Source organism: Pelophylax lessonae, assembly GCF_965119305.1.
Source record: "Pelophylax lessonae genome assembly, chromosome: 9".
In the NCBI taxonomy this organism is placed as follows: domain Eukaryota; kingdom Metazoa; phylum Chordata; class Amphibia; order Anura; family Ranidae; genus Pelophylax; species Pelophylax lessonae.
The window spans coordinates 84,030,518-84,057,165 of record NC_138776.1 but is presented as its reverse complement, the minus strand read 5'-3'; the positions used below and the strand labels follow the sequence as shown (position 1 = coordinate 84,057,165).

Here is a 26,648-nt window from a genome sequence, read left to right as displayed (position 1 = left end):
TTCTGTGATGATTTACCTTCTTAAAGAAGTTTTAGAATCCTCTCCTTTGTTTCAACTGACATCTCTCGTGTTGGAGCCATGATTCATCTCTCGTGTTGGAGCCATGATTCAGGTCAATCAGGTTGGTGCAACAGCTCACCAAGGTGTGAAAGCACTCTTTAACTGCAGACTGATTAGCAGATGTAATTTGATTCAGGTTTGTTTTAGAACTGCAAAGTACATGGTGATTCCATATTTTTCCTGTAAAATCTGTAAAAACAGTTGCAATTGACAACAGTTTCCTTTTGTTTTTTTTTATTTTTTTAAGTGTTTCTTGAAACCAGAAAGTTTGAATTTTAAATGAAAATAGTTTTGAGGCATGTCTGATTAGTTCTTTTCTACACAATTAAATTAACATTTTCCAAGAGTGGTGGTTCTATACTTTTTGCCAGGGGTTGTTCACTAATGTTCCAATGCAAAGTTAAAAATGTTATACAGCGTGAGCTCACCTTGTCATTTTTTTCTATTAAAAGGTGAGCAAACCCTTTAAAAACCCTATTTATCTTGCATGCGTGTTCAAGGGAAAGGTATAGCGAGGTACTTCATTTACTCTGCACTGGGGGTCTTGGCCTGTGGATTCACACTTTTATTCCCCTAGTCGAGTAAAGGAGAATGATTGAAGGGAGAATTGGTCATATCTCGACAATCAAAAACCAATAAGACCCCTTTATGTCTTGTCTCTTGCAGAGCTCCTAAGAATCAAAGCTACTGAACATCTCAAGAAGACAACAGCATGCATAGAAAACTGGACATTGTTTATTTAGTGTTTACAATATTTAACTAGAATTGAAAGATTACTATATAAAAAGTACAAGAATATAATGGTGCTCTGTATTTTGTTCTCATATACAAGTACACTGGGTTTATTGCACATTTTAACATTTATAAAATAGTATTTACTTTGGTGAAAAAACACCATTACGCTTCTCAGAATCAGCTTTTCAGTAAAAATTGTAATGTGAATTTCTGTGGTATTTAGTAAACAAATGAATATCCATCACCTGAGATGTACTTGTGAAATATTCTTGGCAAACACAACTTACTACAGGAGTCATGACCCCCATGAACCTTCTGTAACCTCGGTTTTAGATTTCTTCAATTCGTTATATTTAGCAGACATGAGAACAAGGTTAGATCTACTTGAAATATATTGCAGGATCCAGCCCAACATCATAAGCCAAAATACTATAATGGAGAAGATGCATCTTATGAATTTGGTCTCACAATCTTCATTGAAATGTAACCCTAGATAAAAACAAATATATGGAATGATCACTAAGATGTAAAAAAAATTACACTGAAAATATACCCTACCAGCAGAAATCTGAAAATGTGAATTACAAAATTTGAGAATTATTATTGAATGGTAATTTGTGTTTCTAAAAGAAACATGAAAAAAAAAACAAAAAAAAAAAAACAAAATCGGATTTAATGCCGCCCATTGGTACAAATTGTCTTAGCAATTATTTATTACAACAAAAGAGAATGATAAAACTAGTAGAATTTTCTCATTAGATTGGCCAATATCATAACAAAATAAAACCAGTTGAAAATGTATGTGATACACAAGCTGGGGGAATATGCAGAAATATATTATTTACGACATATGACGAAATGCAAACTATATACATGAGGGAATAAAAGAAAACTGTTATTAGAAGACTGGGATTGAGCTAGTCATCTTAAAAAAACCAAAAACACTTACGGGCAATGAATACAAGAACACTCCAAGGAAGAGCAGAACAAGCAGCAGTACGATGATGCCAATGAAGATCCATTTAAATCTGCGCCACACAATAAATTTCATTGTCTTGCATGGATTTGTGAACCAAAGGAAGGAGGTTTCTGGTCGGCTGCATTTTGAAAGAAACAATATTAATCAAACTAGCAGAGAAAAAGCCGAAGAAGATAATGTGAATCAATTAATAATTAACTCTGTGTGAGATTTAAAAAAAAAAAAAAAAAGAAAAAAAAAAAAAAGATAAGTTAGCAAAAGGGTAATAATAAGAAAAGAAACAACAACAGAGGTCCAAGATGACGGGAAGGTGAGAGAACCAGAATGGGCAGTCTAATGACCGCCATGTGTGAGCTGGCACAGGATTCCAGGTTAATATGGGCACTCCGATACCAGTGATTAAGAAGAAAAATGGCTTACTTTGGTGGGTCTAACTTTGGGTTCATGTTGGGTTCATCACGGCCCTTGCCAGCTGGCCTTTCTTCTACCTCTTTCTCATTCAGGATTTCCAGAGTCAGCTCAAGTTTTCCCTTTTGGCAAAAGAAAACAGGTTCATGACATCTCACTAAACACCGTGTTCTGCTTGTTTAGGAAAATAATAATGCATTCTGGGTCTAAAGCAAAAAAGAAAATCTCTCTCACTGTTCAGTCAGAGTGTGTGAAAGCAAACGGGGGCGGATAAAATGACAACAATACTAATGACACCTCAAGTGGCTTAAACTGCTGCCCTCAATTAATGATGAAATCTTGTAAACAGCAGCACAGTTGCATTGCCCTGATTGGGCTACCACAAAAAAATGAAACGGGATTTTGTTAGAAGGTAAGGGCTTCTTCCGAGCTGTTCTTTTCCATTTTTATTTAGCACAGCTTTTAATGAAAAAAAAAAAAAAATTGCAATAAAACTCAATAGACAGTATTAAAATTGCTTGCAATTAAGGGCAGATGGAACACATAAGCTGTCTTCACACAAGGTCATGATGAATTGACCAAGGTGTCAGATCCAAAGAAAACAGCTTTACACACGTCTGAGAAACTCTCAAAGAAAAGAATCTTTGGCACCAAGCCTATCCTTCAGGCTTTGTATAACAAGTGAAGCTGTTGTGGCATTCTATGTACTAACCATTATGGTCATTATATTACTACCTTTACCATCTAAAACATTTAACATCCAGCGCCTGAAAATTTCTGTTTCTGTCATTGTGCATATAATGGCTCAGCTACTATACAGTATATGTATGTATGTAATTGAAAAGGCCCTGCCAATACATTAAGCCTGGGTTCACACTATTGCAAACACAGACATTGCATGTGATTCGCACGGCATTGCTGTGCAGATCACATGTGATGTCTGTGCGATGGAAATTCAGCCATATAGTTTGTATGGCAGAACTCGCATTACATTTGCATGAAAACGCTGCAGGAACCTTTTTTCCCCCCACACTGGAATTCGATCACATGGGTGTGAACACCTATGCGATCGGATTCCAGTCCGAATTCACAGTTCACATGGCAATCTGCTTACTGATCTGGGAGTGTCATTAAACTTTGTATCGACACCTGCAGTAGTTCGCAGAGGGCAGTGTGAATTGCCTGCAAGGGAGAGGAGATGCGGGAAACCACACTAGAATTGCGCTGGTTACCGCATCGCAATAGTGTGAACCCAGGCTAAAGGATCTTTCTACTTTGACCAAAAAAAAGAATCCCCAGTTTTAAAACTGACCATTGCCGCAAAATTCAAAAGATTCTTTCACATAACCCTCCCGCAGCAAAACCCAGTGATGTGAACAGCCTCAGATGATACACAGAGATTAAACAAATCCTCCTACATAAGTTTTACTTGTTTATCTGCAGTATTCTCCTCTCTACAACCCTTCAAAAGTGCAGATAGTGTTAAAAAGCTCTTTCTTCAACTGTCAGCAGGACAGAGGAGGGGGCAGAGATGCTCTATTGACTGTGGTATGGATCAGGGAGTGCCCCCAAGATTCCCATTTACTGGAGCACCTGGTATGAAAGTAGACGTTAAACACAACAACCCCTTGGCATACTTACAAATATTTCTGGCCAATGAGGTTATTGAAAAAATAGTTACTGAGACAGACTGGCACCATCGGTACAACCGGTACAAAGAGCAACAATTAGCTACTCTGCATCAGAGATTTCCAAGAAGCAGAATGTGGGAAGTAGTGACCAAAGATGACATTTGGAAATTTCTGGGCCTAATATTAATACTTCAGGGAGTGGTGGGGAAACCCCTGCAGAAGTGGTATTTGGACAACTAATACATTACTTGCCACGTTCATGTCAGAGTACAGATTTTCAATGATCATGAAATATTTACACTTTGAAAACAACGAATTTAATGAAACTACTCATCCTGCACAAAAACTAAAAGAAATTGGGAACTATCTCAAATGATTCTACAGAATTTCCAATGGAGCTATGTGCCAGAAAGACATCTGCATAGATGAAAGTCTAATCGCCTACAAGGAAAAGCTCAGCTGGGTGCAAAACATTGTATCAAAGAGGGCAGGATTTGGCGTAAAATCCTACATGCTATATGAATCGTCAATTGGCTATATTTGGAATTCAGTCATATACACTGGAAAAAGGAACCAAATTCAATCCAAAATACAGCAATTATGGAATAGCAACATCTTCCGTTTATTCACTCATTGAGCCATTGCTAAATCAGGGCTATTGCGTAACAACCGACAACTTTTATACGTCTCCTGAACTTTATGAGTTTCTTTTGCAAAACAAAACAGATGCCTATGGAACCGTTAGGGTTAGCTGGCACGACATGCCAACGTTTGGCTGAAGACAGGAGAAATGGTTGCCTGGCAGAAAGACAAAATGATAGCACTGCGATTGCATGACAAGAAAGATGTATGCCTAAGGAGTACAGTGCATAATACCTCCACTGTTATGGTACACACGGAAGGTGGGAAAGAAATCATGACACCACAAGTAGTGATAGACTACAATAACACCATGGGACAGACGACAGAGCCGACCAAGCAATGACATTCTACCCAACAATGAGAAAACAGTAAAAAAAAGTACTGTAAGAAGATCTTCAGACATCTTCTTGAGTAATGCCTACATTCTGCTCAAAAAAAAAAAAAAAAAGTGCGACAAGCCTGCGATTCATTCTGACTTCATATGGAAAGTTACCGAACGTAGCTTTGTGAACCACCAAACAGCATCAATGGCTGTGAATAGAGCTGGACGTCGTGCTGCTGGTGTTGTCAACCCGGAACGCCTGACTGGTTGCCACTTCATGGACTATATCCCAAGAAAAAGTCAGCACCTGCAAGGATGTGCGTGGTTTGTTGCTCGAAGCAAGATGACAGTGGAAAGAAAATCAGAAAGGAAACCAGGGTCCATTGTCCCGACTGACGTCAGACTTTGTGTAGGCCCATGTTTCAAAAATTTTCATACCTGGGATCTTTACTAAACCAATATGCAGTGTCTAGTATTACAGCCACTAGTAATACTGCACACTTGTTTGGACAAATTTCAGTGTTTTTGGTTTTATTACATTATTGAATTCAATTTATTATTATATTATAATTTATGATTTCTTGTTTCAAACTTTATCATACCTGGGATAACTACTAGAGTTATTCCTAATTACAGGCCTACAATTAAAAACACCACATTTCCATGCAAAACAATGTAGCACTTTGACATTCAAAAATACTGACATAATCAGACTGCCAGGGAGGTTAAAGTGGAGCTAAAGTCTTATTTTAAAAATTGTGAGCAGGTGGACTGTTTAGTGAAGAATATATATATATATATATATAAAATGTCTCTTCTACAATAAAATAAACCTTCCTGCTTGCTCCCCGTTTTCTTAGAATGTACACTGAGTTGCGCATGCCCAGCTCAATATACACTTCAGCACTGTGACTGTGTGCCAGGATGACAAAGTGGAGCAATGCTCACCTTTTCTGCAATGCCCCCATGTCCCAGATCGCCCCTGCCGGCTGCTATCTTCAGTCTGGCAACTTCTGGATATTGACCCTCGAGTCAGGATGCCAGGATGATGTCCCTACCATGCACGTGTAGGGGCTCACGTGCTACATTGCAGACAGGCAGGTAAGCATGTCTCTTCTGCATTACAAATCCTGCCTTTCCACAATTTTTTTCCATTAAAGTTCCACTTTAACTCTTGTGCATGAGTTAAGTCACCCTATAGCCAATCAAGATAGCCGAAGACTGGCACCTGGAAGAAGCTGGTGAGGAATAACAGATCTCTGCAATTAGCAGGGAGCATGAGGTTTGCTGCTTTCGGGGAGCTCTACTGTAGTTCAGACTCAGTAGGAAGTGTTTCCGATTTCTACAGGGAGACGACCACTTCAATACAGAGGGTCTTTCTCTGCAGCATGCAGGACAGGCTTATTTAGAATGTAGTTTCTGAGCTCAATGGAGCTGGTTCACACAGGCCGGGGGCAGCCGCGGAGCCGATTGCAAAAGGGTCCTGTGCGTGTTTGGGTCCAGCTCAGGTGTGAATTCAAGCAAAATTTCGGTCCTGAATTGCACCTGAACTGGTGAAGTCATGCACCGGACCCTAGGCACGAACCCGCGGCCGCACATATGTGAACCCGGCCTAAGAGGAAAAAAAACCTGTAATACTTTTGTGCCTTTTGTTTTGATGCACTGGAAGTCCAATTGGATCAGGGGTTACATTATGCTAGCGCAAAACCCCTCTGTTCTATAATCCCTCTCACCTGTTGTGCGAGTACAAAAAGCTGTGCAAAATTGGAATTTAGACAAAACACATTATAGGGGTCTTGCACACATGTAGTTTTACTTAAAGGGGGTTGTACAGTAGAGAGTTTTTTTTAATCTTAATGCATTCTATGCATTAAGATAAAAAGCCTTCTGTGTGCAGCAGCTCCCCTCAGCCCCCCCCCCCCCCCCCAATAACTACCTGAGCACCCTTCTCTATTCAGCAATGTCCAACGAGTGCCTCAGCCATCCGGGACTCTTTCCTGATTGGCTGACACACAGCAGCAGCGCCATTGGCTCCCACTGCTGTCAATCCAACTCCATTATCCAATCAGGAGAGAAAGAGGGCGGGGACGACCGGCAGCTCCATGTTTAAATGAGTGCATTAATAGCAAGCTGCTTGCTGTGGGGGAACTCAACAGGGAGGGAGGGGCCAGGAGCTCCAGCCAGGAACCCAAGAAGAGGAGGTGCAGAGCTGCTCTGTGCAGGAGGGAAGTATAATATGTTATTTAAATAGAAAAAAACTGAAAAAAAAAAAAAAACAAAAACGAGACTTTACAATCACTTTAACCACCTCAATACTGGGCACTCTCATCCCCTTCCTGCCCAGGCGAATTTTCAGCTTTCAGTGCTGTCGCGCTTTGAATGAGAACTACTCAGTCATGCAACATTGTAGTCAAATGAAATTTATATCAATTTTTCACACAAATCGAGCTTTCTTATGGTGGTATTTAATCCCCATCGTTTTTTTTTTTTTTGTTTTTTTTGCACTACATATAAAAACAAGACCGAAGTTTTGAAAAAAAAAGCGCTTTTCTTCGTTTCGGTTATAAAACTTTGCAAACAAAGAATTTCTCTTCATAAATTTTGACTGAAATTTATACTGCTACATTTCTTTGGTAAAAATAACCCAAATTAGTTTATATTATTTAGTCTGTGTGAAAGTTCTAGAGACTACAAGCTATGGTACCAATCATTGAAAACTGATTACCCCTAATGTTCTCATTTCTTGAGGCCCTAACATGCCAAGACAGTACAAATATCCCCAAAATTACACCTTTTTGGAAAGTAGACAGTCCAAAGGTATTTAGTAAAAAGCATGGGAGGTTTTTAAAGTTGTAATATTTTTCCCTACAATTCTTTGGAAAATGAAGAAATACATTATTATTTCTCACACACGGCATAGGCATACTTGTAACAACACCCCAAAACACATTCTGCCATTCCTCCCGAGTATGGCTTTAAAATTGCGCACGCTTGTGAAATGGCACCAAACTTTTAGTATTTCAAAATCTCCATAGGCAATGTTTAAGCCTTTATTGGTTACCAGATCAGAGTTACACAGGAGGTCCAATGCTAGAATTTTTGTTCTCGCTCCGACGGTCACAGCAATACCCCACGTCTAGTGTGATTGCTGTTTACGTATGCATACAGAACCAACGCGTGGGTTCGCCTTTGCACGCGAATGCAGGGGCGCTTTTAATTTTATTTTTTTACTGGTGGGACACTGGTACACCAACAGATTTTTTTGTGCACTTGTACACTATGACATATGTTGACCGTCCACCGGTACAGATGTTCATGGGGACATTTGGACAGATGTTCATGAGACAGGGACAGTGGTACTTGGTGAACTATGTGTGAGAATGGCTGCAGTCTGTGTGATCTGTGAAGAGCTCTTTGCATAAAATCATTCCTTACACACAGAGATGTCACAGAGGCTGCAGCATCCCCCACTCCCCCCTACACTAAGCTCAGCAGGGAGAACTGTAACAAACATGTGCCCCGGTTTACACTGAAGGCTGTGATTGGACACAGCCATCACGTGATCGGGACGGCCAATTACAGCGCCCATATTCCAATCTGTGTTTGGCTGTGTCGGAAGATCACAGCCATCACAGGATCGGGCCGCCGGTCATTCTGAGTGAGGTACCAGTACGGCGACTAAGAGCGACAAAGCTCCCACCCTGCTGTTTAAATACAGTGGGCAGGTAGGAAGCGGTTAAAGGATAAATTCACCTTTGTAACATGTTATACCCATATTCAGGATGTAAAATGTTACAGATGCACCGGCCCCTGCTCCCCTGTTCTGCCAGGTAGCGGGGGATCTACCCCCTCCCCCCAGTCACACTCTGCAACAAACGTGGCCGTGAATGGAAAAACCTAGGATGGACAGCCTTTGTGGCTGTTGGCTTGTAGTTCTCAGGCTACGTTCACATCTTGGCATTGCTATTTACAGGCGTTTTTTAGGCATTTTTTCAGGCGTTTTTAGGTTGACAAGTGACCAATGGAAAAAAATAAAAACGCCTGTAATCTGACCAAAAAGAAGCTCATGTACTTTTTTGAGCATTGGGCGTTTTGCATAAAACGTCAAAACGCTCAGATGTTAACAGGGGCTATTGAAATGAATAGGATTTGTCTTGCTGGGCGTTTTTGGAGCTGATCCTAGAGCATAAAAACGCCCCAAAATGCTTACATGTGAACTTAGCCTTAATGAACATACCTTGGCACTGTTAAGCGCTGTGGTAGTTCATTCATGCTTCCTGTCACAGTATCGGAGGTACGGCCAGAGAGATACACAGACAGTCTGTAGGACCATGGCATTACACCCAAGATCTACTGATCGCGGGTGCAATTCTTTACAGGTCTATTAGAAAAAATAATAAATGTTTATTTTTTTACATACATTTTTTTGTAAAAGGAAAACTTCTCCTTTAAACAATTAAAAAAGCCTGGCTATTTTTGGGTGCAAGGAAGAACAGGGACAACTTACAGCCCATTGAAGCATATCAAAATCGATGTCATTCTGAAATACGAGGTGGTTGTGCATTGTTGCAAGCAGTATGCACAATTACTGCTGAATGCATTCAGCGACGTATGCCCTGAAAGCAGGAATACTTCGAAACTCCCCCTATGTATGAGTCCAAATACAGACAACAAAATATACTCCAAGTGAAAAGAAAAAAACATATGGATTAGTCCCTGCAGAAATAGAATGAGTTTGAGCTGCTTCTGAGATCAGCTAGAATTTCTTAACCGATGCACTTGACTGGCTTCAAGCTGGTTTTGCATTCCACTAGACTTCTATGGACATGCAAAATCTGCTTGAAGCAAACAAAAGCCCATCGCCACAAGCCCTTTTCTAAAAATTGGAGTATGCTCTTAGAATCCATGAGTAGACTTACTGCCAAAATACGCTGTCCATCCTTCTCTGCATAACACGGCCACCAGCCTTTCATGGACTTCTGTTCAAACAAAGACGCCACTTTGGAATGTTTGGCAAAATCAACCATTTCTAAATTGCATTTTTCTGCGGTTTTTGTTGGAATTAAGGTGTTGTGTAAATCAAGTTCAACAAAACCTACAGAAGAAAAGAAAAAAGGCAACATGTAAATAGAATTGTATTGTCTACTGAACTGGGAATTCTAATTGGCAAGTATGTTTGATTGTGGTTCATCTCTGCAATCTGTAAAATTTTCTCAAGCCACGAGAGTAGAATTGGATGGGTGGAACATACATGTTCCGATCATTATTTTAACATCCATTCCTCCACCCAAAATCTAAAATCAAAATTCTCACTCAACCAGGTTATTTTGCTGGCCACACAAGGCCAGATGTCTTGACAAACGGATAAATGATGAGATACTCTCCAAACTATTCCCAACTCCCTCTTAGAAACCCATAATGGCTTTCATGTTTTCCTTATGACTCAAGCAATTACATCTTTTGCAAATGTTTTTGTGGTTGAATTAGAGTTTTGGTTTGGATGCCAACAGTATATGTAAAACCTAACCATAAACTTCTCTTATTTGCTCCCTTGGTCTGCTAAATATGCAATTGAAAACATTTTGTTATGTTTGAAAAGTGGAAAAAAAAAACCTATTAATCTAATCAGAAATGCACACACTTCTTGTATTACCTCAAGTCCTCCTAGTTCTCAACTTAAACTACAGAATGATTTGCATTAGAAATCGGAGAAGAGAGTGGTTGTGTAGCTTAGCAATAACTGGGAGGGCTAACACCATTTAGTCCACAAAAACACTGCAAGTTCTTAACCTGCCCACAACAGGAATTAGGAGTGAATTTCATTTTTCTGTACTTGTATGGTCTTTAAAAGGATATAAGCAGGAGGAAATGTGTAATATACACTCACCGGCCACTTTATTATTAGGTACACTTTGCTAATATCAGGTTGGACCCCCCCTTTTGCCTTCAGAACTGCCCTAATTCTTCGTGGTATTAATTTAACTAGGTGTTGGAAATATTCCTCAGAGATTTTGGTCCATATTGACAATGATAGCATCACGCAGTTGCTGCAGATTTGTCGGCTACACATCCATGATGCGAATCTTCCGTTCCACCACATCCCAAAGGTGCTCTATTGAATTGAGATCTGGTGACGTACAGTGATCTCAGTGTCACGTTCAAGAAACCAGTGGTGAGATGAGTTGAGCTTTGTGACATGGTGCATTATACTGCTGGAAGGAGCCATCAGAAGATGGGTACACTGTAGTCATAAATGGATGGACATGGTCAGCATCAATACTCAGGTAGGCCGTGGCATCGAAACTATTAAATTGGTACTGACTCAATCGGTAACAAGGAGCCCAGCGAGTGCCAAGGAAATATCCCCCACATCATTCCACCACCATCACGAACCGTTGATACAAGGCAGGATGGATCCATGCTTTCATGTTGTTTACGCCAAATTCTGACCCTAACATTTCAATGTCACAGCTACAATTTAGACTCATCAGACCAGGTAACATTTTCCAATCTTCTATTATCCAATTTTGGTGATCCTGTGCGAATTGTAGCCAAAGTTTACTGTTCTTAGCTGACAGGAGTGGCATCCGGTGTGGTTTTCTGGCCTTCTGCTGCAGTAGCCCATCAGCTTTAAGGTTCGATATGTTGTGCATTCAGAGATGGTATTCTGGATAACTTGGTGGTAAAGGAGTCATTGAGCTACTGTTGCCTTTTTATTATCTCAAACCAGTCTGCCCATTCTCCTCCGACATTAACAAGGCATTTTCATCCACACAACTGCTACTCACTGGATATTTTCACTTTTTTGGACCATTCTCTATAAACCCTTAGAGATGGTTGTGTGTGAAAATCCCAGCAGATCAGTAGTTTTTGACATACTCATAAATGCCCGTCTGGCACCAACAACCATGCCACGTTCAAAGTCACTTAAATCTCCTTTCTTCCCTAGTCTGATGCTCGGTTTGAATTTTAGCAAGTCGTCTTCACCATGTCTAGATGTCTAAATGCTGCCATTTGATTGGCTGTTTAGCAATTTGTGTTAGCAAGCAATTGAACAGGTTTACCTAATAAAATGGCCAGTGACTGTGTATAATAAATTAAATTAAAAAAAAATACATACATACATAGATATATATACACACACACACATTGATTGTGATATATATATATATATATATATATATATATATATATATATATTTATATCAAACGCAATTTTTTTTTTTTTGCTTTGACATATGCTTTAAGCATGTGTGCATGCAGAAATAGATTTAGTGCCTGTGACGGGATTAGGCATAGGTGACAAATTGTTGTGAGAAAGTTTGAAGTATTTGTCATAGTTTATATTTTTGGTGTGTCAGAAGTGAGCTGAAATGTACAAGATATGCATCTCACACGACTGGCTATTTCCCCGTTATATTAACAGATATAGATTTTGTTTTTCAACACTGCTTTGTGGAAGAGAGGGTCAAACACTGACACACTAACAGTTTACTGTTGAAAGAATGATTTTGGTAAAAGCCTTCTGTGACTTCAGTTAGTACAATAGTAAAAGTGTCAGCCAGATTTACTGCCTTTCCCTGAAGTGCCCCACTTCCATCTTACATGCATGCTAAACATATGGTTGGTTGTACTATAGGGAATCAGATGATCACATCCAAGGCCAGTAGTGAGGCCTCCTAATGGAAAGCACAGATCCTCACCTGTTACCAAATGTAAAGCAGCCATTATCCTTCATAAAGACTCTGGTGGACTTAGTTTGCAAGATTAGCAAAATTAGGGAAATAAAGTTTAAAAATGTGGAAATGTCATCAGTTGGGAGTCAGCATGCTAATTTCTATTGTTCAATATTTAACCAGAGTAATTTATTGATCACAGATTAGGGATTGACTGATTATCGGTGGGGCTGATATTAACCTTTTTTTGAAGTATCGGTATCGGCCACAAACTTGCCAATATTGGTTCAAGTGGTTGTACCGGAGTAATGCCTGCTGCTACAGATATCACCCTGGTACCGTTTCTTTAGAGCTGACGATCGGCTCTCTTGTAATAACAACCGACGCGGCTAAGCAGCTGCTCGGCTGTTATTAAAAGCAGCAGGAGGGGAAATCCTGTTAGTACGCCGGGTGGCCGAAGACCCAAACAAAGCCGGAATCGGCTTTGATCGGGTCTCCAATGTAGTAACCCAGAAACTATGTCATGAAACCAGTTACTGGAGCCTTAAAGGCGTCAGATTTTTTTAAAAATAACAGTATTCAAAACACCCATACCTGGCGTTTTTAATGCTTTTAAGTGCAGGGGAAGGGTTTGGGGTCTTACAAACCCCAGAGTACCTGTCACTGCCTATTACTGTCACAAGGGATGTTTACATTCCTTGTGACAGCAATAAAAGTGATCAAAAAAATAAAAAATAAAAAGGGAAAATATAAAAATACAAAATGTTAAAATGTGCACAATATTGGCATCTAATATCAGCTATCGGCCCTGAAAAAACGATATCGGCTGATCCCCATCATAGATCTCAGATGTTCATACCCAAGTAGTCATCCAGAGAAAATTTGTCATTGTCCCAGATTTGAAGTATAAGCTTTGGTGGCAACTTGAACTCTGTTTTATCAAGGCTCCAGAAATGCTCCTGAAATTGTAAAGTACAAACAAGGTGAATTTACACATACATGCATTTAGACTATGAAAAATAAACAGAATCTGTCACTTTGTCTAAGCAGGCCAGGCCCAAACACTCTTATGAGGCAATTAACCCTGTTTAAAGCCCAAATCCAACTTTTAAATAGTTTGAACCAAGCTGGTCCATATTGGCTTCACTAATGTGACAGTTGTCCGCGCTGTTTAAACCGTACCTTGCATCAGCTACATTATACAGTGCTATGTTCTGGCAGCAGGACAGGGACTTATACTCCTGGAACAAAAGGAGCCTGGCTGAACATGTGTGTTTTATGAGAGTGAGGTAGGTGGATGCTGTCATAATCTTCACCTCAGCCAATCACAGGAAACCTTGTATTCATAAGTACAAGGCTTCTTTTGAATGGCTGAACAGCGCTCAGTCCAACCCAATTTTGTTGCAGGAACGGGACAGGAAGTCCTTAATTTGCCTTAGGGCAATTGATATAGATTTAAAAAGGTTGCAGAATAGTTCTAGATTTTGTATTTACAAAGCGGAATTAAAAGCTAAAATAGGTTAGTGGAATAGTATACATTTACTGAGTATAGGCCACATGGCTCAATATATAGGGGTCACTTTTTGGGTCTAAATGTCCATGCCATGACCTTTTCATTATAGGATTATGGGACATATATATGATCCTGAAGACCCCACTTCCTGTAATTGTTGGCATACCTTACAAAAATCAAATTTTTTATCTTATTAAAACAAAGTTTATACAGCGCTCCCAGGGGGTGCATCTGTTAGCGAAGCAAATTTATTTGAACTAGTGTGGTCCAAATGAACTATAGTCCCAAGAAACCTGGCGTTAAGATTTTAGGATCTGACCTAGAGTTTAGACTGTGTGTGAATGACATGTTTTAAATCATCAACAGGTCATGGATTCAGGATTTCCTTTATACAGAGCAGAAGATATAGTCATAAACGACCAGTACTGGGGCAATGACTTAAATGATGTGTGGGGAGAGATCCTGGTTAAAAGACACAACCGCCGTTATGCTTGAATGCCAAAGTGGTCAAATTTCTAAATGGTTTCCAAAGCACAATGCAAACTGTTTTTATTCCAAAAAGACTAAAGCCGGCAACAGACCGTGCAAATTTATTTCCTGCAACTACAGGTTGCAAATATGAAAAATGCTCAATTCCCCCCTCAACACAGTCAGCAGGGGGAGCCATCCCAACAAGGAGAACACAAAGGGATTACTGCTAGCGGCTAAAACTGCCAGCATTAATCATATGAAAAATCCGACAAGCTGGTTGTAAAAAAGTTGGATCTATCAACTTGGGTACAATCAGCCTGTCCATACATGGTTTGACCTACTGATCCCTGCTTAACCAGCCGAGATTCAAACAGTCTATGGCTGGCTTAACATCTCCTTTAGGTTCTAGAATACATTATAACACTGTCTCTATGCCCTAGCTGCAGTTTTGTCTTGGCTTTAATAAAACAGAAAAACTGGCAGAACTGAACTTCTAAACGGACTTGAAATTGGAGTGACTGAGTCAGATCTCAGCAGAAGTAAATCTCTGCCATACATGAGAACTCACTGCCTTTACACTCAACATATTTAATACAGGCACAACAATGTTTCAGGCGCCCACCTTCTTAGAAATAACACAGAGCTGTTCTGCTGGAAGATATTCAAACGGGAACACAAATCGCCAGTTAAAGTTTCCTTCACCGTCCAATGACCGATAGTGCACATCTGTTTTCTGCTTGTTCTCCTCATTGCCGGGAATCCAGCTGAAAAGCAATAGGCACATACATTTGGGTTTTATATGACCTTGATAACTTGTGCTTTCACTAGCTTCCAAATAAAGTCTGCTCTGATTAAAAACTTGAGTGTGTGTTTACAAGTGTGTTTCACATACTGATCTTCTCAGACCAGCCATGAAATCGAGTAACAAGGAAAGGAAGCTCTCAAGCTTATAAACGCAGGTCTGGCGTGATCTCCAGTTGCCAATTTTCATCTGGTGCTCATTTAGCCAATATAAACAGAACCATGCAGACTGTATTGCAGAGAGCCATGTCTGCTTTTCCACTGAATTGCCTTTAGTTCAGAATCGGAAAGAAATCCTCCTCTAAACAAAGTCTGCACCTAAAATGGCCACAGAAAGTAGTTGCAATGCAGTTATGGAAAAATAGTAACCCTTATAAACTCAATTCACAAAGCTAACATACCAAGATAAGAAGCTTTATTAACAAAACAAAAAAAAAGTGACAGTCAATTACAGGCAAGTCCAATGGAATTCAAAGTTTACAGCCACATGACAAAGTAAATCTCTTTAGTGACATTTGTAGTGATGCTTAAATAGTTTGTTTGAATCAAGCTGGTCCAAATGAAGCATTATCCTAAGTGAGGGTGCAGCGGCTGTGTGCATTTTATAAACTGTATGGTAGCCTCAGCTGTATACAGCGCTGTGTTACGGCAGCAGGAAGGGAACTTCCCATCCCACTACTGTAAAAAAATCAAGTTGGGCCAAGCACTGCTCTGCCATTCATACAGAGCTTCGTATTCTAGGAATGAATACAAGGCTTCCTCTGATTGTCCTCCCCTATCCATAGAATACAAAGCTCCCTGTGAATGGCTGCACAATGCTTAGCCTGACTGGAGTTTGTTCCAGGAAGGGGATGGGAAGTTCCCGTCCTGTATACTGTATGTAACTGAGGCTACATACAGCTTATACAGTCACTGCATTTGATCGTAAAGGAAATATTTGTTTGGACCAGCTTGGTCATAAACTATTTAAACTTCACTAGAAGCTGGAGATCAACTTTAAAATATAGTGCTTTGGCTGGTGCTAAAGCTTTGTGATTTAAGCTCACTAGAGACAGACCTGATGAAGCTGACATAGGGATTTTATACACACACATAGCTCAGTAGAAAAAGCTCTACTCCCTTCAAGCAGAAAAAAAATTAAAATCCTTCCTTTTCCATATAAGCGATGCAGTCTATAAACAGTTTGCAGAGGGTAGAAATAGGCAAAGTGTGAGGCACTAAATTGCTAATCAGCTACTCTTTCATCACACAGAGGTGGAGCAGAGGTGCTGAAGGATTGTATACATTGATGAGAATTCATGTTCAGATCTTTAGTAAGTAGTTGACACATCTGTTTGTAGGTCAGTCAATATACTCAGAATCTCTACTGAACAAATACTGTTGAAAAAAAAATATCAACTTACCGTGAAAAACGACAATTAGCCAGTTTGTGGACCCCTAACCATCACACCTACATGGGCATATTGGACATTACACCCTAGAACCATGCGCGTTAATATGGGATTGGCCCTCCCTTTTTAACAACTGTTCTTGACTGACCTTTCAGAAGAATTTTTGGTGTGTCTTATTGGAATTTGCGCTCATTCAGCCAAAAGGTGTACAAAAGAGTTGGTCATGGTTACGGCCAAGCCACTTGATTTCCCACACCAAACTCTTGAAACCATGTCTTTATTGAGCACCTGAACCCAGTCTAAAGGAATGTTCACACACATTTGCCCAAAGAGGATACTAGATTCAGTCAAAATGAGATTTTGGGTCACACAGTTTTTAACAAAACGCGACAGTCTGAGCCATTTTATGGTGACCTCCTTGTCCATATTTACTTAAAAGATAAGTTTACCTTTGTGAAAAAAAAAAATAATGCACAACCTTTTGCAGGTAAAAAAATTAGCATTTATTGTTTTTTTACTCCAAGCCTGCAAAGCATTCCAACCGCAATCAGAAGATTGCTGGTGCAATGCAATACTCCTGCAGACTGTGTAAGCGGTTTGCTTGTACCTCGTAGGAGCTCGCAGATACACACTGGTAGGAAGAAACAATGACAGGAAGAAACAATGAACTATCTAGAGTGCTCAACAAGGCCCTGGTTGTTCATTTGAGAACCGTAAGCCGAAAGATGCAAAGGCTGTCAGTACTTGTAGTTCATTCACTGAAACAATGAGTTTGGGGAGAAGATACCTGGCTCGATTTCACTAGAGGCACCGGGTTGAGGAATGGCTGCAGCAGTGGGAACATGTTACATGTTCCACACTAAAAATGGGTGGAACATCAAACATATTCCCAAAGGTGAACTTATCCTTTAAATCATGAGATAAATGTGGAAGCTTCCACTGCTAACATCCAGCTGAAAATGCCAGTTGTATCCTTGTATAGCTTCAATACAGTGTCAGCAGAAAGTCAGAATTCCTGATCTCTATACCGGTTATGGGTCAGTAACCTAAATTATTGACATTGCAATGGACATTTTCCGAAGATGTCAACAATAGTAGCTTGAATATAGTAGCTCTCAGTACAGATGGACCAAAAAAAAAAATAAAAAATCATTAAGTTTTATCATTAAGAAACCGTTCTTTTAAACATTCACAATTCTTATTAATATTACATTTGACATTCACTAGAGCAGATAAACTACACTGCAAAAACTAATTAGGTAAAATAATGTGAGAATGCTACATAAAAGCGGTCAATATGTACATGAAAATACTTCATAGATATTTACAAGTTAAACATTAAAGGAAATAAATATATATTTTACCCTTTGACATAGATATCACTCATTTCTTCCCCAGTAATACTTTTCTCATCCAGCAGCACATCTTTAGTGTTCCATACGATCACCCGCAGGATATAGCTAATACAAAGAAAGGACCGAGATTAGAGTTGGGCGTTAAATGCAGCTAGAGCAAAGCTGGTGTTGGCAGATTAGAAAAGAACGCTAAAACTTCAGTTTGGTTTATTACTTGTACCCCACTATTAAGACCGATGTCTAGACAATATACTTGTCTCTACAGTACTTAGTACTTGGCACATATTCTGTGACCTTATGGTTCGCACTTATGTCTGAAAAATCTAACTGAAGCTTTCATTGCAACAGATCTAAGCAAGATCACCTACTTCTTGGCTTTGCGGGGTGTGATGTTGAAGGGAGGTCCAGGAGGTCCCAAACTTTTAGGGAAGACATCAACCCACATCTCCAATCTTCCCTGCAAGGGATAAATTGATGATTAATAAATGAGTGCTGTGAAACAAAGTTTGACACATTATAAAAATTGGAGAAAATATGCTACACTGCAAAGGCAAATTTGACCACTTACACATGCATAAACAGACTCATTCATTGTATTCCCATCAATGAATTTTATACCAGTTTAGAGGAGTAAAATGAAACATTATCAGTCCCAGCCCCAGAGAAGCAAACAGTATGGTCCTTTCCAGAGTCATACAGATTCACTGTTTTACACTTGGGTGGGAACTAATTAAAGTAAAGCCTAGTGCACATGGGCTGAATGTTGAGTGACATCAGTGGGTTCAATAAAAACTGGCTGACATTCAGCCCATGTGTATGGCAGCCAGTCCGACAGTTCAGCCGGCTTCTGTCGAAGAGCATGCTGGAAAACCAGCAGCAACCGGTTCCCGATCAGCTCTCTCAGCTAATGGCTAAGAGCGCTGACCAGAGGGTTCTGGCAGCTGTCCACTGCCCTGTCAGCAGAACACAACAGCAGCAGCAAAGGAGATCGCTGTACAAACATTGGATTGTTAGTACAGTGGCTCTGACAGGAGCTTTCAGTTTATTTTCATTCAGTTTAGCCAATCCGCTGGGTTGGACGAAAAAAAAGGAGTGGTGTGTACCCAGGCTTAAGCTGGTCATAAAATAAATATAGCGCTACTATGGCTATACTGTAAGATTTGTAGCCGCTGGATGTTTTGAGCCACTGAGTTTAAAAGTTTCTGAACTGATACATAAAACTCAGACTGTCCTGGGTCATTGACCTAAAGGATAAGTTTAACTTTAGAAAATGTTAGAAGTTACACCCTTATTTAATATGTAACATGTTCCAGCATACCCCCCTCACCCCTGAAATGGATGGGGGTTCCTCTCCTCCCAGCTGCTGTTGAATTTAAAACTGGCATGGCTGTGCGAGACTCCACCAGCACAGCCATGTCATTCATTCACGGGGATCTGTGAATTAACTACAAGTCCCATCTTCCACCGCAGCAGACAGCTTGTGATTCTCAATGGGCTGTGAGGGCGCTGATTGGCACATTTATAGTTCCAACGCCACCTTCCCCAGCTCTCTAACCTAAAGCCCATACAGAGTAGGGATTGACCGATTATCGGCAAGGCCGATATATCAGGGGCCGAGATGCACGTTCCCTGATATATCGGTATTGGCCCCGGAACTTTCCGATATTGCCGATATTTTCGTGATGTCATTCTGCCTTCTTAGGCCGCCTCCTTCACCTTGGACAGCCTCGTCTGGAGTCGGGACTAGTCTCGCTGGAGTGTATCACAGCCATACACCCACGCACAGCAGCCCGGTGCCAGCCAGCCACCCACACCCACCCACAGGCCCTGTATCAGCGAGCCAGCCAGCCACCTACAGCCCCTGTGCCAGCCAGCCAGCCTGCCACCCACCACAGGGTGCCAGCCAGCCACCCACCCACCACAGGGAGCCAGCCAGCCACCCATCCACCACAGGGTGCCAGCCAGCCACCCATCCACCACAGGGTGCCAGCCAGCCACCCACCACAGGGTGCCAACAAGCCAGCCATTAAACATTAAACAAAAATTAACATGTTCAGTACCAGATTTGTGTCAAAAATCGTCTTTAGTTTTCAAAACTTTAAATGTACAAAATATCGGCCGATATCGATATGCGATGGCCAAAATATCAGTATCGGTAATGAAAAACCGATATCGTTGATACTCAGCACAGAGGTATGGGCAGAAAGTTGGAGGTCAGGCCTGCAGAAGCCCAATAGCACACCCACAATCCACGGATCGTAGGTGCTATGCTTTTCGGGTTCCTGTGGGAAAAAATAAATGCACATTTTTTTTCCTGCAAAAATATGTAAATGCATTATTTTTTACCTTAAAGGGTGGACTTCGCCTTTAAAAGTACTGAATATGCTGATAACCAAACAATTAGGGTTTCAGAAGACAAGGCCAGCAATTATAGCCTCTATGCTTCTTGAATAAATAGTTTTTCGTTAGCCTATTGGCAGGTTCTTGGTTTCTAAGGGGAATCCTGTTGACACAAGCATTGGATGACCTACAGACGTCATGTAAACTTGGTAGGAATCATACCTAGGATCCCAGTAATAAAAATGTACAGCTTTAATCACAAGCCATCATGCTCCCCCCATCTGTCTGTTAAACAACTGGATATGTATTGGTCTCATGGGTTGTCTGCCCTCCTTGCCTATCCTTCATGTACTCAGTAATCTCTACATCTGAGCAAATTAAAGGAAAACACTATTCCAGTATAAGAGCAACTTACTTGTGGGAGGTTTGGTTGGAAAGTGCTAAACAATGTCCTGGTTTCAACATGTTCTGGAACTAGACCTTGGTTTCGTAGTACATACAGAGCAAGCCTTTCATTGGCAGGTCCCAAGTGCTGATGAATTTTCTTATTTGCCTCTAAATAAAACATAGGGTTAAAAATGTTATTATGCATATTTTGTTCTTGCACTGGGAATGTGATGGCTGTTCTTACCTTGTCCTATCATTGGAACTATGTTTTTAAAATTTACTTCAAGTGTAAAATGTTCACATACAAGTTCACAGGTTACCAAAGAACTCAGGCAAGCGTGACATGACAGATTACCCCTGTTGTCCAACCTGTGAACCTTTGGCACTTTTTGTGCTGCTCAATGGGGCCCCTGCAAACACTTACCTGTGTTTTCATATTGCCCTGTTGTGGCAGTGATTTCTAACAGTGCCATGTAATATTGTCTTCAGTCAATGACTGTCTCCTGAAGAATGTCTCCAGCAACTTCTATCATGTGTACAGTATCCAACAGTCTCCTGCACTTTGTCTTCTCTGACCATTTCTAGCATGTCGTCTTTGATCTCTGACCATCTCATGTTTTATGATTGCAATCTCTGACTATCTCCTGTATCACCATGTGCTCAATAATAAATCATAAATTTGTACAAACAGAAAAAAAAAAGAAAATTCTACAAATATACAAAAAATTAAAAATCCCATCAAGTCCAAAACAGAAAGGTTCCAATCACCATGATGAAAGTGCACTAATCATCAACTCCTTTTAGTGCTCCACCAATCGTGTGTATAAAATGCACACTCACCAACTATATAAAACCAGCCTTCAAATAATTATCGGCTTCTGCTTCTAAAACAATAGCTTGGGCCCGGGAGATCTCGTGGCCGTGGAAAGGGTATACCAACCCTGACTCCCCAGATAACTGTCTCTCAAAGTTTCACAAAAAAAACCCAAGAGAATGTGGTAAAAAGTATCAGTGTAGTATTTAACCAGTTCCCGACCACCCGCCACCTTTTTACTGCGGCATGGTGGCTCGTACAGGCAAAACAACGTAGATCTACGTCGCTCGCCTGGGAGGAGCTAGGGGGCGGGCGAGCACACGCCGCCATCGGCGAGCTCCCGCTCGTCAGTGGGGAAGCTGATGCAGGTGTCAGGCAGCTCTGATTGCCGCCTGACACCCGTGATCGCTCCCCGCTGAGAGAGAAGGATGGTCAGCTGTTGTAAACACAGTCGACCGTCCTTCTCCCTGAAATGATCACAGAGCTCATGTGTTCCTTCTATATAGGATCACATGTCTCTGTGGTCATCTCAGAAGCCACGCCCCCCCCACAGTTAGAATCACTCCCCTAGGGTCACATTAAACCCCTTGATCACCTATACTGTTGACCCCTTCCCTGCCAGTGTCATTATTACAGTAACAGTGCATATTTTTAGCAATGATTACTGTAGTAATGTCACTGGTACCCTCCAAAAGTGTCAAAAATTTCAAATTTTTTTGGTTATAGCGCAAAAAATAAAAATTGCACAGGTGGTCAAATACCACCAAAAGAAATCTATATTTGTGGGAAAAAAGGGACGTCAATTTTATTTGGGTACAGCGTTGCACGACTGCGCAATTGTCCGTTAAAGTAACGCAGTGCCGAATCGCAAAATAGGGCCTGTTCATTAAGGGGGCAAATCCTTCCGGTCTTAAAGTGGTTAATGTGGATATAGCAGTACAGATACAACAAAATGTGCACTTACATTTATGGTACTATAGTCAGCACCAACAAAAACAGCCTTCAGTGCAATCCATACCGCTCGCTCCGAGCCGGCGTGCGTTCTGATGACCGGAAGTTGAACCCGAGAACAGGCCAGAAGTGATGTCAAAGATGGTGGACGTGCAGCCTCAATGTATTTTGTAATTCTGCGCCTGATGACTTTATATTTTCATTTTATGTATGTTTATTGCATTTTTTTTTTTTTCACTTTTTTCTGTTCAGACAAATTTATGATTATTGAGCACATAGTAGCACCTTACTTTTGCTAACTTCACCACTTAAAGGGGAAGCTGCACTTAGAGAAACAATTATATGATGTCACAGAAATTAAAGTTTTTTGTTGGCGCCAAAATTATCACTTTTTTATGATTAATCTGTATCACGTCTGCAGTCTCTAACCATCTCTTTTTTAATATCCACAGCCTTTAAACATCTTTTGTATCCTGTTAAATCTCTGACTATATCCTCTTGTGTGCTTGTCTGACACGGAATACTCACTGAGTTTTATATGCTGCTCTTTGGTGGTGTCTAAGGCTGCACTCAAAACCCACCATTGCTATAGACAATACTTTAAATACAATTGTACATTTTAAAATTCAGAGTGGTAAGATTAATTAAAGGCAGAACCATATAAATGGTTCCAAATTACATGGACTTCTGAGTGCTCCCATAGGATTGGTCAAACTCCTCAGTAATACTGTTTTCCACGGGTAATGTGCTTTTACTGACTTATGTAGTGAGGCAAAATGCAACATGTTGGATGCACCCATGACAGTAACATATTATCTTACATAGTTCCCTATGGTCTGAACCATTCATGGATAAAATCCGATTGGGTATTATGAGGAGTTGATGCATTTTCCACATCATTAGTGCTCTTGTATTTCCTTATTAAAGAGGAAGTAAACCCTCCTCTGCAAGTTGTACCTATAGGTAAGCCTATGATAAGGCTTACCTATAGGTACTGTAAAAATCTCCTAAACATGTACCGTTTAGGAGATATTTACCTTACATGCAGCCAGTGACATCACTGGCGTATGCACTCTGAAGGAACGACCGCTGGTGCCGTTTCTTCAGAGCCCCGCGCCGTGACCGTCAGCTCCCGCGTGTGTGCGTGGGAGTGACGTCACCGCAGCTCCGGCCAATCAGATGGCTGGATCCTGCGATCCCGGAAGACGGGCGACTGAACATGTCGCCCGTCATACAGGTAAGCGGGCGGAACGGCGGGGCTCGTTCTAAGGTAAGTATTTCATAATGAGCTAGTATGCGATGCATACTAGCTCATTATGTGTTTCTCTTGCAGGTTAAAAAAAAATTTGGGGTTTACAACCTCTTTAAGAAGCCATTCTTCTAGTGACTGTAGGGGAATACAAGTCAACAAGTGTAAAAAAAAAAAAAAAATTATACGGAAAAGGTCCCCGAAAGGACAAACGCCAGAGCACATAGTACTGAAATATTGAAAGGATATTTCATTAGAATAAATAAAAGTTTTCACTTTGCTCAGGTTCCCACAAATATGCAGTTTACAAAAATTAAACACGATTGCTTTTACCGATAAGTTCCTATGTATGGCTTCAAGGTATCCTTTCATTTCATGGGAAGCAATCTGAGGAACTTTAAATTTTAAAACTTTTATTTGAGAACTAAAGCAGACATTTAATCATTAAAAAAGGTCTCTCTATGCTTTAATAGAGGTTTGGCAGTTTACAAAGTGTTTCCTCACCTAAGTTATCGAGTAGATAGTCGCGTCCTGAAAAGCTGACTTTGGTTCCGCTTTCTGAGAACACCGGCGGAGGGACTCCCTTTAATCTGGCCACATTCTGCAAAACCTGTGTTGGCTTGAGCTGGTCCCTCCACTGATTTATTCCTGTGCTATAAAAATATACAGCAAAGAGCAAAAATTATTAATATGGAGTTGATTTTAAAAGCCAGTCAATAAGACATGTGTAAGGGGAAAAAGCTTTAGAGTAGATAATAAAAGAAAACTATTTAGCATCCCGCATCTCCAATCACATTCAGACTTCGAAGGAAAACTTGTCTGATTGTTGGCTTTAAGAAGCATCTTGTTTTTTTACATCTGTATGAAAGAGGTAGTAGGGGCTGTATCACAGCATCACCAGCAGACGTGCCAGGATTGCAATAGCATTCTCAGAATAAAGTGAAAGGCTGGGCTGCCTAGAAAGCCTTACTGGAGACCCGGACAGAAAAATAGCTTTCAAGCAAAAATGTATACTTACACACAATAGGTTTGTGGAATGCCACAATGGCTTCCAAAGCGGGAGAGGAATCGGTTTTCCAGATCTATAACAGTTTCTCCAACTTTCTCATCCCGTGTCACAGTATCATAATCATAGACAGAAATCTTTAGGTCTTTCTCTTGAGGCAAGAAGCAACTCAGTTCGTACATTCTATTGGAATATAAATTGCAATATTAGAATAGAACACCAATAATAAAATTCACAGACTATATACACACACACATATATATATATATATATATACACACACATATACACACACACACACACACACACACACACACACACATACACATACACACACATACATACATAGTATCATTTTAAATACGCCAGCTACAAAGATCAAGGGCACTTTCATCTCACAAAAGTATTATTTTAGGGATATTGTGCAAATGGGATTTTAATGGTGCCATAACACACAAGTTTTATAAAAATATATTCTTTATTGGATTCAAAATTATTAAAAATTGGTGCATGTAGTTGCTCCCAAATAGAACGTTTTTGAAAAAAAATTTTAAGAAGAAATGTTCTATTTGGGAGCAACTGCATGCCCTAATTTTTTTAAATAATTTTAAATCCAATAAAAAATATAACTTTATAAAAAGGTATGTGTTATGGCGCCATTAAAATCACTTTTTCCCGCTATCCCTAATATATATAGCTTACACAACTTCCAAAGACTGCAAGAGATGTTACCTTGTTTGAAAAAAAAATCTAGGCTACACACAGTTAAAATTTTGGTAGTTTAAGCTAAACTCCAGTCAGATATAAAAAGACAATTTAATGCAACTCTAATTGATAATGCATCATTATATAGGTTTTTTTTTATTCAAGCAGTGTTAGGACCTACATTTGACTTGTTGTAAGACTCTTGTAGTGCCAAAGACAGCAGCAGAGCTCTGACTGGCAAAGGGGGAAGCAGCAGAAGGAGCTAATCAGTGAGAATGCTGATGAGAAAAAAAGAGCAAAGTGACAGAAAGATGAGCTCAATAGTCTGCTGCCTCTCTTTTCATTGTTCATTCATAGGCTGGAGTAGGGACAGGCTGTGCTCTGTGGCAGACCTGTGTAAGTCTCAGAATTGGATCAACAGAAAAACACATTTTTGCAGGTAAAACAGCTTTCATCTATTGATTTAATCTGTGTATCAAGTCATTTGCCTGGAGTTTCACGTTAAGGAAGCAGATTGATACATTTAGAAAGATTTACACAGGTCCCGTTTTACAGATGGCTGGGAATTTTTACTTTTGCTGTGAATTGCATTGTGTGCACCTTCCTTAACTAGTTAGATACACCCCGTCACCAACCAATATAAAAAAAGAAAAAACCACAGAAAAATCAAATGATTTTAAAATGTCCACTTGCAGTTATTTTCCTTTTTTTTATTATTTTTATTCACTTGCAAAATTTGTCTTTAAACCTGACAGCTTCAGAGTAATAATTCCCTTAGCACCGTCCCCTCCCTCCATGCATGCATGTCATAGCCCTCTCGTTCTCTGAAAGCGTCCAAATACTTGCTGTCCAACTCCTCCCCTCCTTACATAATCTTTAGGTTTCTGCCGGAGGAGCAGCAAATGGGAATACTACTATATATTAGGGTTACTGCTGGGACTGCTGACATCAGATGGCGGAACTCAGGAGCAGTCCCAGGATTTTTTTCAGGTCTACAGAAGAGAGGATTTTAAAGATCATTAGAGATTGAAAATACCTTCCGAATACAGGATTCAAAGTGTTAGGAATATAGTTATCCCGATCTTCGATCACTTTCTTGCTCAAAGTAATTTTGATGTAAGGATCACACTAAAATTAAAAAATAAATAAATAAATAAATAAATAAATAAATAGGGACATTTATATGTATTATGAGAATAATAATTATCCATT

General features: G+C 40.1%; 1 protein-coding gene across 3 annotated transcripts in view; it reads right to left on the bottom strand.

Moving 5' to 3' along the window:
- Nucleotides 1-779: 779 nt before the first annotated feature.
- The window catches only part of MYOF (myoferlin), a 291,688-nt gene continuing 265,819 nt past the window's right edge, over nucleotides 780-26,648 (bottom strand). For all 3 annotated transcript variants that reach the window (XM_082267590.1, XM_082267588.1, XM_082267589.1), the window contains 12 exons: nucleotides 26,473-26,564; nucleotides 24,744-24,914; nucleotides 24,230-24,378; nucleotides 20,740-20,879; nucleotides 18,353-18,441; nucleotides 17,994-18,089; nucleotides 15,060-15,201; nucleotides 13,313-13,412; nucleotides 9,697-9,872; nucleotides 2,195-2,304; nucleotides 1,745-1,892; nucleotides 780-1,284 (listed from right to left, as the gene is read on the bottom strand). In XM_082267590.1, coding sequence (XP_082123716.1) covers nucleotides 1,246-1,284; nucleotides 1,745-1,892; nucleotides 2,195-2,304; nucleotides 9,697-9,872; nucleotides 13,313-13,412; nucleotides 15,060-15,201; nucleotides 17,994-18,089; nucleotides 18,353-18,441; nucleotides 20,740-20,879; nucleotides 24,230-24,378; nucleotides 24,744-24,914; nucleotides 26,473-26,564 — 1,452 coding nt within the window. In that variant the 3' untranslated portion in view covers nucleotides 780-1,245. The remainder of the gene's footprint in view (nucleotides 1,285-1,744; nucleotides 1,893-2,194; nucleotides 2,305-9,696; nucleotides 9,873-13,312; nucleotides 13,413-15,059; nucleotides 15,202-17,993; nucleotides 18,090-18,352; nucleotides 18,442-20,739; nucleotides 20,880-24,229; nucleotides 24,379-24,743; nucleotides 24,915-26,472; nucleotides 26,565-26,648) is intronic.